Here is a 13507-nt window from a genome sequence, read left to right on the forward strand (position 1 = left end):
CTATTTATCTACTTAAAATAAAGCACTTATAAACAGATTTGGAGGCCTACTAATTGTCTTAAGCAGCAGCCTAAGTTAGACTGTTTAAATAACTGGCCCTTAGTGTTTTGTGGCGTTCTTGTTGAGGTCGCCGTCTTCTTTGCTTAATAGGGACGACGCCAACAAGAAATTCACAAAACAATACGATTTAATGATCAAAACAATCTCTCTGCAAAAACAATGGTTATGTACGTGTGTTACGAATCTTGGTACATTAGGGAGCTTTAGCAACGACGACAGCGATGGCAACTAGAACGTCATAAAAGCAAACAACAACTCTGCTCGTGCATCAAACTTTTTTGGTGCAATTCTTTGTCGTCACTGCACGAATAGGACGTGGAATTTCCTGATGGGACACTTTATGGAGGACGTACAGACAAGACGACGAATTTTCTTTCTCTTTTTAAACTTGGGTGTGGTCTTTAAGAATTCAACTCCAGGATATTTCACCTACATTTGACATTATGAGCGAGTTTGAATAATCGCGACGACGATTGAAAAAACACGAAATCCTTTTATTTGTAAGAAACTAAATGACTAGTCATTAGAGTTATCGTAATTATTTTGTGTAGGAATGCCGTCAATATAGTTGTCAGTTTTTTTGGGTTTGGAATATGTAAGTTACGTAATTTAGCGTAATCTACTCGTATTTCGTTCACAAATTTTGGCAGGTTTAAATATAAATTTTCGCCGTTTAGGGCACTACAGTTTATCTCTTCAGCACGTAAGCAGTCATCTGGTTTTGTTCGTCTCCACAACGCTCAAAGGGCAGTCGATCAAGACTAGTATTACAGTTCACCCAGCTCCGCAACAAATGTAAGTATCGTTTTTCCGCTGTGCCGTCAATTTAGCGCTGTTCACTTGGTAATGTTTTGTTTGCTTGTATCTATTTTAGTTTTAAGCTCTTCGTTTCATCGCAGTTTCTTTTCTGCTTCTTTTCAGATCAGTTTCTTCGCCTGTTCTTCGCGCCCCTTAATGTTTAATCATTTAAAGCGTGTTACATTGTACAGAATGCTGGCTTTTCTATTGCCGTTACGGTGTTTCATGAAAAGTGACGTTTTCGTTGAAATCGTCGTCGTTGTTGCTAAAGCTCCCTTATCTCAGGATTTCGAATTGTCTCTCATACAGCATTTCCATATTATAGAATCCTGCTTTATACGAGACACTATAACATTTAGTTCACTGTTCAGTTCTTGAAGCTTCCACGCTCGTTTCTCATCGTATCAAGTACGCCAGAGTTTTAAGTCCAGCAAAAGCCTCCTTGCCAACTGGTTCAATGTACTTTGGATGAAGAACGAAACCATCTTTAGTAAAGATAGAAGGCCGTAACTCCACTCCGTAAGAATGCGTCACACCTAGCACTCCATACACCCAATCTGTTGCGTCCCCGGATGTCTTGTCTGACAGTCAAATAATACAAAAAATAAGAACTTGTATAAAACATTAGTAATTGTGTGAAACAAATCTGATGTTATACATCTATAGTTTAAACACCCGGGGCCCGTGTCTCGAAAGTCCCGGTCCGTTAAGTTTATTTTTAAAATAATGTTTTTTCGCCGGTTACACAATGATTAAAGGCATGGTACTTGGCCAATGTTTTCACAGAATAATAAGATATTAAAATTTAGTATTCAAAGCTAACAAAAATTGACTTCTTTTAAGAAACATTTATCACCGAAATCACTTATCGTGCCCGGTAAGTTACCGGGACTTTCGAGAAACGGCCCCCAGTTCCCGGTTGTTCAAAGAGCGGATAACTCTATCCAGTGGATAAATCGTAATTTCGACATTCCCGAACCGACGACTGAGATCGGGGTACGAGATTAGATAAATCGTTATTCAGCGAATAAAATAGGCTCCCGAACCAAAAGCTTTTATCGGCTGGATAGCAACTTATCCACTGGTTAAAGTTAACCGCTCTTTGAACAATCGGGGCCAGGATTAAAACACAACATCATATTTTTTTCACATATACCAACTCATCAACATTCCAATCCTAGCAGTATGCAGGATGTTTGTCACGTGAACCTAGTTTAATGGCCTTAGCTCCCACGAGTCTCCTGTAGCTGAGTGGTAGAGCATCCGAACTAGTAATCGGAAGGTCTTAGGTTCGACTCCTGATAGGAGAACTCAGATTTCCTTTTTCCGATTATGCTTGTGTCATCAAATGAAAAAAATCATCTATTAATAATAATAGTGTTGTACTATGGCCCCGTGCTAGTAAAAGACAATGCCGCTGCTTAGCTCCAGGAATTCAAAGGGGATTTGTCATGAGTATTCTGCCTTTTTTTTTGCCTCCAATGTGTTAACATTCTTACCAAAAGCATCTTAACTTAATCGAAACAAAATGTGCTGAAAATGATTTTTGATCCTCAAAGGGATATCAAGAAAATCCTAGACGGAAAAGCAAATAATAGTTATAAATTAGCCGGCTGTTGTTTGTTTTGCTTTGTTTTTGTTTTTTGTTTTGTGTGTGTGTTGTGTTTTGTTTTTGTTTTGTTTTGTTTCGTTGTTTTCTTGGCACAAGGGAAGATCTACTCATTCTTCACTGTATCTTTTCATGTTGATACAAATTGTTATCAGCGAACTGTCGGAAATAACGCTGTAAAAGAGTAGTGTTGATTCCGGGAGAGACTTGGAGAGGGTAGCAATGGTCCTATTTGCCAGATGCTATCAAAATAATTTTGAATAGCTTTTAGCTTCGAGCTGCATACCTTACCTGATAACTAATTGAGGGACAAAGCAACTGAATACTTACAGATAGCAACTGCTGCGGGTCCGATATGATAGTACGTTCCATTGGTGTGAAAAATAGCTCGAACAATACGCTTCATAGCAACCCACTGTTAAGAAAACAAAAAAAAATGGTATATCCATTAATTAACGAAAGGATTAAAGGGGCTTCTACAGGATTCGAAACTCCGGCATGAGGCAAATTGGGTTCAAGTTCTTTACTTTGATTAATTGCATTTAGGGAGTTTCCTTTTTCTGAAGGAAGAGTGGTGGCTCTTTGAAAATTTGTGGTAGAAATGGCTGGTTCTCTGTCAAGAGCAATTTTCCCATTAAAACATGTTCGAAATTGGGCACTGATGGTTGATATTGTGAAAGGCCGAATTCGAAGATTTACTTTTTGTGTCGCTTTTTTGTTTCAGCGCTGTCGGCATTCGTCTCTCAAACTATTTAAAATTTTGTTCCTGCGACTAGAATTTTGGACAAAATTAGGAAGTTCACACTTTAGTAACGGTGACGGCGACACTAGCAGCGAAAACTTTACTATTATTACAAATTCGCGTGTTTTCACGTTTGTTTCAGTGCTGTCGGCATTCGTCTGGCAAATTGTTTAAAATCCTTTAAGTTTTAAGCTTTTATGTTCTCGATTCGTTTTTCAAACCGTTTTGTTTTTTCAATTCAAACCAGTTTGAAACAACGAAAAATCTCTCGCAAAGACCAAAATTTTGTTCCTACGACGAGAATTTTGGACGAAATTGGGAAGTTCACGCTTTAGCAACGATGACGGCGGCAGCAGCGAAAACTTTACTATACAAGGGAATTCGCATGTTTTCAAACATTGTCCCGATTATTCCAACTCGCTTTAAATGGCAACTGTAGGAGAAATTTCCTGGAGTTGAATTATTGGAAACTGCACTCAAGTTTAGAAAGAGGGAGAAAAATTCGTCGTCGTGTGTCTACGTCCTCCATAAAACGTCCATCTAGAAAATTTCACGTCCTAGTCGTGCAGTGACGGCAAAGAAATGTACCAAAAAGTATAATGCACGTGCAGAGTCGTTGTTTTGGTTTAAAGCCTAATGCTTTTTTGACGTTCTCGTTGTTGTCGCCGCCGTCGTTGCCATAGCTCTCAAGTTAGTCCCAGTAGCAAATAGCCCATTTTACAGTTGTGTACTAAGTGACCTGGCCTTGGATCGTAAGCGAGGCTGGGGGTGACGTTGTTTTTATACAAATCTTGGCTCAATCATCATAAAAACTCTTTTTTTATCGTTGGAGCTAAAATTTGGAACAGCATTCCCGAAAGCTATCGAAGACTACCAAAGCACATATTCAAAAAGAAAATTCAAGCATTACTATTTGTAACTTTAGAAACTCTGGACAGTTATGCTGACATTAGCGCTCTTATTTCTGAAATAAAAAAGTCATCTTAATTATAATTCAATCATAAATCATAATTTTTTTCTTCACTTTACATTACTTTTTACTCTTTTGACAAATAATGTATTCAAAACTGACTTTTTTAATGCCTTCAAATAGTAATTCGCTTATGTATGTCCTTAACACCGCCTGCCTAGATTAGCTCGCTATTTGCAGGCGGTTTTCATTTGTAAGTAACGTTTGAAAAACTTAATAAAACTTGAAACTTGAAACTTGCTTTGCAGATGTAGATCATGCTGTTCTTATGGTAACTAGTCTTCATGAAAAGCAATGAGGTTTGTATCAAAACTAGGTCAACCTCAGCCTTGCTTTCAATCCAAGGCCAGGTCTCTTATAGGCAGTTTGCATTGCCGCCATGTTGGTGGACAAAACCAAAAAAAATTTTGCTTACATAATTTGCATAAAGAGGCAGTCAACTCCAAGAAGAGAAAAATCGTGTTGTTCCTGTCCACCAACATGGCCGCCATGACGTCACATGCAAACCATCAATAGCACACAATTGTAAAATGGCCTATTCCTGAGGAATTGTCCACTCACAAGTGCCGACCTTAAAACTTGTCCAGGAAAATTTGCTCACGTACAACAAGCATTATAGCCTGGGTATTAGTATCAACACTTACATTCTTGGGATACGTTGGCGGTAAATATCTTGTAAAACCCCAAGCAGACATCCACAGTTGCCCATAGGAATGAAAATCTACGTAAGCTTTGATCCTTCTTCTTATGGAGTACATGTATCTGGCGAGATTAAACGTTTCTGGTTCGGAGAAAGGCTCCAAGCCAGGATAAATCGCACTGCAAGGTTGGCCATGATCCGCGCCGACGGCTGTTGAATTTACAAACAAAATACATTATTATATAGCTGAGAAAAACTTATTTTGACGAAAATTAAAACACAATATACTTTAAATTAGAAAACATATTTCGGTGGTTACAATAACCATTCTCAGTTACAAAATAAGCTACTAATGTGAAAACCTTTTGAGGAAGAGCTCTAACGACTCACTGTAGGGCTGATCATGCAACTTATTTCCACTATACATTAAGAACCTTTAGATCAGAGTACGAGAACGACTTTTAAATTTCAAATCAGTGACATCCCCAGAACTCTAGCTCCTTCCCGTTGTTTACCAGTAGGCAAGGAGACCCTAGAAACAAGATTGGTGTGACAAGCGGTTATCTAAACCACGCAAACTAGGTTTGAAAAGTCTTGTTTGTTTTAAATCACGTACTAGTAGGCAAATCTGAAGGAGTCCTAATATTTCGGATGGCCAGACCAGCCCTAGCTCTTCGGCTATAGGTATTGTTGACTCTTCTGAAAATTCTTAAAAAATCTTCAAATTACAAGTGAAACAATAAATAGATTTCTTTCTTTTTTTATTTTTTTACTTATATTTTAATCTTTTCAATTTTCAACAGAAGCGTTAATGTTTAGTAATACTTTGTCAAAAGGAAAAAGAAAAACAAAAGGAATTGAACTTAACACACTACAATACGACGTTTTCTTATTTGATAAAATAGAGATCTCGTTGCCTTCGATAACTTCCTTCATCTAGAAAATTGGTCTTCTTGTTCGCGCCAATTTCCTTTATTTCAAACTAAATTTAACCTTAATTTCCATAAATTTAAGTAACACATATATTAATGCAAGCGTTAATGTCCAGTAATAAGGTATATTAGGAATGAAAAAAAATTTGGGCGACCTGCACCACTTGCAATGTCTTACATGGTTGGTCGAGAGGACAAAAGAACGAACAACAGAGCAATGCTCCCAACCCTAAAAGAAACAATGGAGCTGTAGGTTATCAGGGTCCAGTGAAAATATAGGTTTTGAAGGATGCAAGTCTACTGATTTGGTCCAGCGTTTGAGAGGAATAGCCACGCCTGGCCGGCAGCACCAGATATTTACATTTACATTTACATGTTATTTGGTGGGTAAAACCGTTAGATATCACACCAACCGTAAAAATAAATAAAATTAGAAAATGAATAAAATACAGATATATCAATATATAAAATAATGATATACAAGTCAAATAAAGAAAACTATATAAACTATATACTAATACTTAAGAAAAGCTTATAACCCATGTTTAAATATTTCCAAAGAGGTTGACGAAACAATGGCCTCTAGGAGGCAGTTCCAGTCTGCTATAGCTTTTGGGAAGAACGGAAATTTAAAAACGTCTTTATTTGCATATGGCACACGAAATTTAAATTGATGGCTTCCCTTCGTGCGACTCTCGGAGTGATGAATTAAATATTCTTAGAGAAACAAACGCAACAGTACTCACTGGCCCATTTGAAGTTGAAATTTCGATTCAGGTCTGTTCCTACACACTCGGTTGTGTTAGGTCTTCTATTTTTTCTCCACAGCCTGTCCTGTAAAACATTATATCAAAAGCGTCGTGTTATGCCAAGATGCGCACATTATGGTATCCCAATATAGTCTCAATATTACTTAACTATTTAATAGAAAAAAACCCTCGCAGTTATTAAGTATTCGAACCCATGACCTCTGCGATGCCGGTGCAGTGCTCTACCAACTGAACTATCAAGCGAACTAGTCGAATCTTGCGTTCGTAATATACCCGTGAAAGATGAATAAATGAAAATAAATATATGGACCATATATTTGAACTGCCGGGAAAAATTAAATACGAGAAAGATTAAGACTCTCGCAGTTATTTACGTAAAAACCTAAGCCGTTGAGAAAAGAAAGCGTGACAAAGATTCAGGTTTGATCGGGATTCGAATCCGTGACCTCAATATTTTTGCGTTTGCTGTTGTAAAGTACCAAAAGAAACCAAGCGCCTAAAATGTTATGTGATAATATGTCTTTAAAGTGATTCTTTACGGTGGCAAATTTACCTTTAGTTATCAACGCTGTTGATAAAGTTAATAAAACTAAACATTCGTCTCTACTCCCCACCGACACAGCACCACACTTTCTTTTAAAAGAAGCCTGAGCTAACCCCTTGTACACATGATATATTGTAGAGAGAGTATAAGCAGAAATTTGAATTATTGTATAGAAGGAGCCATCACCGTTGTATGTGTGTAAATGTATCCATCCACATTGACAACAGGAACTATAATCCACTCCAACTTGTCCATCAAATACCTGACATCATTGTTTGTTGTATAACTGAGAAGAAGCTAGAAAAGAATGGTGAATTGGTCACTTCTGTTAGGTAAAACTCTGACACCGTTTGTGAAACAAGTTTACTGTCAGGAGCGGAAGCGCAAAGTACATAACAGTTGGTTGAAAGTAGAGGTTGGCTATTGGCCGCTATTTCTCAGTCATAGTGTAATGGCTGTAAGTATATACCAGACAAGTGAATAGTGCCTTTCGCGCGCGCTGATTGGCTAGCTGGGAGGTGATTAACCAAGTACTATTCACCTTCGATGACTTCCCGTTTTGCCACGGTCACTGAAGAGGAAATTATTTCAATAAACAAAAACTACAAAAATGGCAACAAAGTTTAGTTTGACGGCATTAAATAGTAAGTTATTTAATCTTTCCAACCTTATATTCTAAGGCGAAAAATGAAAATACAATTTGCCTAGTTTTCGAAAACTGCTGAGCACTATAATTACAATGTAAACAATGAAACATCTAATGTTTTGCAGCATGGTTTCAAGAACAAGACGAACTTCACAGAATAATTGAAGAAATGACACCGCAGCAACCAAACAAGCGACTCAAAAAGTGTTATTTGTTCGCAAGAAAGTGAGACAGAACTTTCTACAATAAGAAATCGCTTACTGCGCGGCGCGCGAGATTTTAAAATTTCCCACCATTTGTCGGTATACTGTTAAAAATAAAGGTATTTTTTAATTTGGTTCGCTTTTTATTCAGCTTGTGTGGTATATACTTCAACAATTATTCACCTCAGTTTCGGTGCAAGCGGTGGATATTTACCTCGCTGCTATCCGTCACTACTTATTCACCTCCACTTCGGTGAATAATTGTTAAATACCCTCGAGTCACTTAGCCAATCAAAACTATGGAGTATTATTATCCAATGATACAGTTCAGTTTTGATAATTATGATGCTATGTTTATATTGCTTTACCTCTCTCGCGACATACACGCAGGTTGATATCGAGATCCATTCACGAGCGTGTATACCGCAATTGATGAAAATTACAGATTTGTTCACCATGGATATATTTGAAGAGATCTAAGGAAAACAGAAACAAAATTAATGACAGAATATGAAATTCCTGAAAGTAGTTTTCTAGCTGGTTGGAATGGTTTTCAATCGAGTGTCGAAAGCAATTTCGCCTTTGGTTTTGTTTTGTTTTGTTTTATTACGTTTTGTGATTGGTTAGCAAAACTCGCGCAACTTTTTCAACCAATGAGAAGCAAAGCTGAAAGCAAAGGTGACTTGCGCCATTTTCGCGCTTGGCGCCGGTTGCATGTACTTGCTTCAACTTAGCTTCTGATTGGCTCATTGCGCTGTTTGCCTTTGTTGTGATTGCAGCAGCCTAGTGGTTTGGAGGCCGGAATCTTGTAATCCAGTACGTCCCGAGATGAAGTCCCTCTTTGTGCCATTTGGATTAGCTTCACAGTAATCACGTGTTCAAATCCTGCCAGTCGTAATTTTCTAAAATGTTGTGTTTTCCATTTCTAACTTTACTTAGTCTTAATGTCAGGCAAATTTGATCATTTCATCATGAAAAAGCGCTCTAGAAATTGGCGTGTATTTACTTATTATTTATTTAAAGTAAAACTGTTTAACATTAATAACTTGTAATCAAATCTTCTCTTCCGTTAGAACGCGAAATATAAATTCGATTTACGAATCAGAGTAAAAGAAAAATAGTTGATCGAGTACCTTTATTCCATACATTGTCCTATTCTCGTACGATTTCCCAAGATTTAAAACCCTAGCCAGGCTCTCGTTAAGTCGCTCCAGTCGCCTCAACTCATGGATGATCTGTGAAGGAAAGTTTACTGTACGTAAGGACTCCTTGTAGTGCCCACGATGACGACAAATAATAGTAAAAGACTAAGTGAAGTTCGATACAATTGAAGGTATGACGAAGCACCTTATACCGCATGAAAAACAGCATCACAGGAAAGTACTGCTCATTAGCTTTCATTTAAATGGTCACACTTTAGGATTTCATCCGCAGACTAAAAAGCTAAAACCACCTTGACAGCATAATAAACAGCACCACAGGAAAGTACTGCTCGGTATCTTTCATTTGAATAGCCACACTTTAGGATTTCATCCTCAGGCATAAAAGGTACACCCATTTATTACAGCATGATAAACAGTTCGGCAGGAAAGTACTGCTCAATTTCAGTCGCACGGGAACATTTTGTTTTGAATAAGCGTTTCTTCCACGCACACACTCAAAAGTTAGAATCCCCCATAAACACAAAATAATAAGTGCCTGCCACGTCCGCAGGGTTTGTGAGGAATAGAAAGGAGGGCTCAGATCGTAAGGCGCGGCAGGGAGCTTGGGGAGGAGTGTTCACGAGTGATGAAATCCTTGACTTAGACTGTTCACAGTCCCTTATGTTTCCTTTGGATTTTCGAGACTCAAACGCTTCGAGCGAGCTCCCGCCATCTTGATTTGTAAAGGCGAGTGCAACCTGGGGAAAGTTTCTAAACAACTGAGGGGAGCGGGGTAGGGCCTCCCTCGGTAGTTCAGGCACTCTCCCCCAGGTTGCGTTGTCGTTACAAAAGAAGATGGCGGGAGTTCGATCGAAGCGTACGAGTCGCGAAAATCCTACGGAAAATAGAGGACTGTGAGCAGTCTATCTTAGAGTGCACCTATTTTAATCAAGCTATTGAGAAGCACCTTCTGTGGTGCCGCTCGGCTTTATTTTTGTTCAACTGCATGGTAGGCAATAGACCCTTCTCCAAAATGGCGACAACAGATTTGATTGAGTTAAAATTCAACTGAATGAAAAACTGATACCAGCACTGAAAAGAGCACCTTTACTTTAGTAACCTTGCAAAGTTTCAGCATATTAGGTGTTATATCAGCTTAGGAAATGTACGATGAAATTTGACAAATTTACAGACGTTTGTATGACTGGGGGTATACGTCATACCCCCAGTGATACAAACGTCTGTAATTTTTATTTTTTTTTATTTTTCAACTTACATTTTCTCAGCTGATATTGCACCTGATATGCTGAAACTTTGCAGGGTTACTAAAGTAAAAGTGCTCTTTCTAGTGCTGGTATACGTTTTTAATTTTAACATATTTGAATTTTCGGCCGCCATTTTGGAGAGGGGTCCATTGATATTTACCTGAGAATACGACCGGAAAGCTCCCATGAATGGCACGGAACGAAATCTCATCCTCTCGCCGTTGATTAAGCGCTGCAGGTTCCTAATTTTCACGCTGAAGGAGATCTTTTTCTTTTTCAGGACGTGTTTAAATTCCCGCATGCTGTTGTTAGGTACATGAATGTCTACAGGCTTACCAGGCTGGCTGGGATAGGTCCAGAAATCTAACTGAAAAGTGCAAAAATGATTTAATCTTAGTCTGACGATCAGCGTTAATTTTCGGCTCTTGGGTGGAGGAGGGTAGGAGAAAAAGTCCCCCTCCCTCCCTCCCTGAAGCTCAGATTAATTTAGACCTCAAGATGTCTCTACTTCCACACAAGAAGGCGAACGAGAATTTTAAAAAGCTTTAGTGCGTCAGAAAACATGTCCTTTATTCACCCTCTGAAGTTTTTACGGCACAAGGTGCTAATGGAGACGAACATTCAAACATAATCCAAAAAAAAAAAAAATAAAGAATCAAATGCGACCGTTTTCGAAACACTCAGTTTTCATATGGACCTTAAGATTGAGGTTTTTCCTCGTTTGCTGCAAACCGCAAACCTCTAAAAGTCACGTGACTCCGTTCCTGCCCGTCCCGTTTGATGTTTTAGGTTCAGGTTTCAACGTCAAGGACACTGTCTAGAGCTAAGTGAATTACAGCAGAGTTTTTCGAAATCCACGGATGCCGATGATGATGATGATCCCATAATGCATGGGTAAAAAGTAACCCTCAATCTTAAGCCCGGATTGCGGTACATACGGCGAACTCTGAACTGTAAGCTGCTGTCTGGCGCTTGCGGTTTGCGATTTAAGAGGGAACCCCCAATCTTAAGGTCACTATTGTCTACAAAATGACATGAAGGAGTATGTGGTTCTAAGACGTTTCGATGATTGTTTTGTTTGATTGTTCGGGTCGTAACATTAATTCTGTGGTTTTAGTTCTACTGTCATACCTTGAAGTTGTTGCTGTGGAACATGTCATCCAAGAATTTTACGGCTTCCTCTGATTTGGGAATAACTTGCAATACTTGGTCACTGAAAGGTAGATTCAAGCATAGTTATAAGTTTGGTTTGAGCTCGCGAAGCAACAGTACAGCCGAAACCGTAAACACAAGAGCTTCTCGAAACTGATTCCAATAGCCTCCATATCCAGCCTATCCCGCTTCCCGTCAAAGTTTTCATCCCGTATCCCGTCCCTAAAATTTATTATCCGTAATCCTGCATCAGTTTTAGGTCCATACTGCAGACCACCAAATGCATTTTTAGACGCTTTCTCTAACCTGGCTTTAAATTTGCATCCTATCTATACGATCAATTCAAATTGAAGCTGCTAAGCAGTATTTCTTTTTGTTATATTCAGAAAAAGAACATCAACAACCTCTGTCGATCGTTGTTACTAAAACTAATCGATGCAAGGTACAATGTTCTTGACATTTGAATCAGGAGAATTTGCATGGAGAATAAGAGCAGTAGGCATCACTATAGACTGCGACTTTAGACTGTACGAATAGCGCGGGCTACTCGCGGTTTGCTGCTCGCGCGCGTGTGCGCGCGACTCGCGACTTAAAAACAACCTGTTACTGTGTGTTAACTACTTAAGCGTTATTAACAGCTTTGAACTTCATGAAATCTAGTTTGTTGTTTTGTGGAAAATTAGCTGACATTATAATGCTGAAGTAAAAACTGATTCAATCAGAATCCAAATATGTTATACTGTAAAAAGTCGTCAAAATAATATAGCGGGGGGCTGTGGCCTAGATCATGAAATGTAGAGACGCTTCCGCGGTTTCCAGCTCAATATTATACGATTTTTGTTAAGAAATACTAATATACCGATACATGTAAGTGATTTGGCGCAATAAAAAGTTGAAGTTGATCACTTAACCGGAAACAAAAAAGACATAAAATCCCCCCCCCCCCCCCCAAAAAAAGTATTAATTTCTATAAAGTAGAAGAATAAAATTAGATTAGTGTAAGCAAATTACCCAAACAAGCCAATTCACCCAAAAATCCCCCAAAGATTTCTTGCTATACAAAAGACAGTGAATTCATATAATTTATGACCTTTGTAATAATTATCACTGATGTGTCAACAGAGATTTCGATTCAAAGTGGAAGATTTATGTTCGGCTTTAAATAACATTTTACATGTAAAGCCTTCCACCGGAAATAAGATCTAATTTGAGAATGTTCACAGAACGCACGATTTTATACCACTTTTCTGCCCTTTTCACCTCCATAAAAAGCGCTTAAACTTGAAGAAACTAGTGATCATACTTTATAATCTCATCCATAGACGTCTGATTAGGACTTACAGTATTTGTACAGGATAAGAAACTGACCACTTACTCCCTTTCGATAATCGTGATTTCATCCGCAATTTAAAAGCTGTAACCGCCATTTCAAGAACGTTCTAACCTCTAGCTTTCATTTAAATGGTCATAGTCCAAGATTTCATCTACAGATTCAAACTTACAACCTTCTTGTATGGCCCGAATAATAATAGGAAAGTACATGTATTACTGAAATATCATGTGGATCTGAGCTGTCATTTTAAGAGTAATAGAAGAACGTGAAATTAAACCACATCAGAACTGTAGAACGCAACTCAGAAGAGGGCTAAGAAAGAAGAGACCCTAGAATCATTATTCGGGGTAAGCATTTTTCAAAACATACACGATGTTTCAGTTTTTAAGCGCTGGAATTTCGAAACTGTAAAGAACGATCGAGAACCGGAAAAGAATCACACGACTAATTGAAAAATATTTCACTCCTTATTGTGATCAAAACTCACCCATGATAGCTTAGGCGCTTCTCCAAGCTTGTCCGTACAAAAACCAAGAAAAAGAGAAAAGCGAAGGTTCGGCAGCAACTTACAAAATTTCTTCTCCGAAGCATCATGAACCGACAAAGCGTGTGTTAATATGTGGTGTGGTGTAATGAGAAAAGTCGCGCTCACTGCGGTTAATATGTCATAATGATACAATTGGTTATTGACTTCACATGAA

General features: G+C 38.4%; 1 protein-coding gene across 1 annotated transcript in view; it reads right to left on the minus strand.

Annotated features, from left to right (window-relative positions):
- LOC146463199 (carboxypeptidase B-like) overlaps positions 1–13507 on the minus strand; it is a 13602-nt gene extending 95 nt beyond the window's left edge. The window contains exons 1-10 of the mRNA XM_085084718.1: positions 13294–13507; positions 11453–11534; positions 10482–10688; positions 9048–9149; positions 8283–8390; positions 7252–7362; positions 6498–6585; positions 4824–5029; positions 2798–2882; positions 1–1439 (exon numbers count right to left, since the gene is read on the minus strand). The exon at positions 1–1439 is cut by the window's left edge and continues 95 nt beyond it. Of these exons, the coding sequence (XP_084940844.1) occupies positions 1255–1439; positions 2798–2882; positions 4824–5029; positions 6498–6585; positions 7252–7362; positions 8283–8390; positions 9048–9149; positions 10482–10688; positions 11453–11534; positions 13294–13400 (1281 nt within the window). The 5' untranslated portion in view covers positions 13401–13507 and the 3' untranslated portion in view covers positions 1–1254. The remainder of the gene's footprint in view (positions 1440–2797; positions 2883–4823; positions 5030–6497; positions 6586–7251; positions 7363–8282; positions 8391–9047; positions 9150–10481; positions 10689–11452; positions 11535–13293) is intronic.

Source organism: Pavona decussata, unplaced genomic scaffold (genome assembly GCF_977016875.1).
Source record: "Pavona decussata unplaced genomic scaffold, jaPavDecu1.1 SCAFFOLD_180, whole genome shotgun sequence".
Taxonomy (NCBI): Eukaryota; Metazoa; Cnidaria; class Anthozoa; order Scleractinia; family Agariciidae; genus Pavona; species Pavona decussata.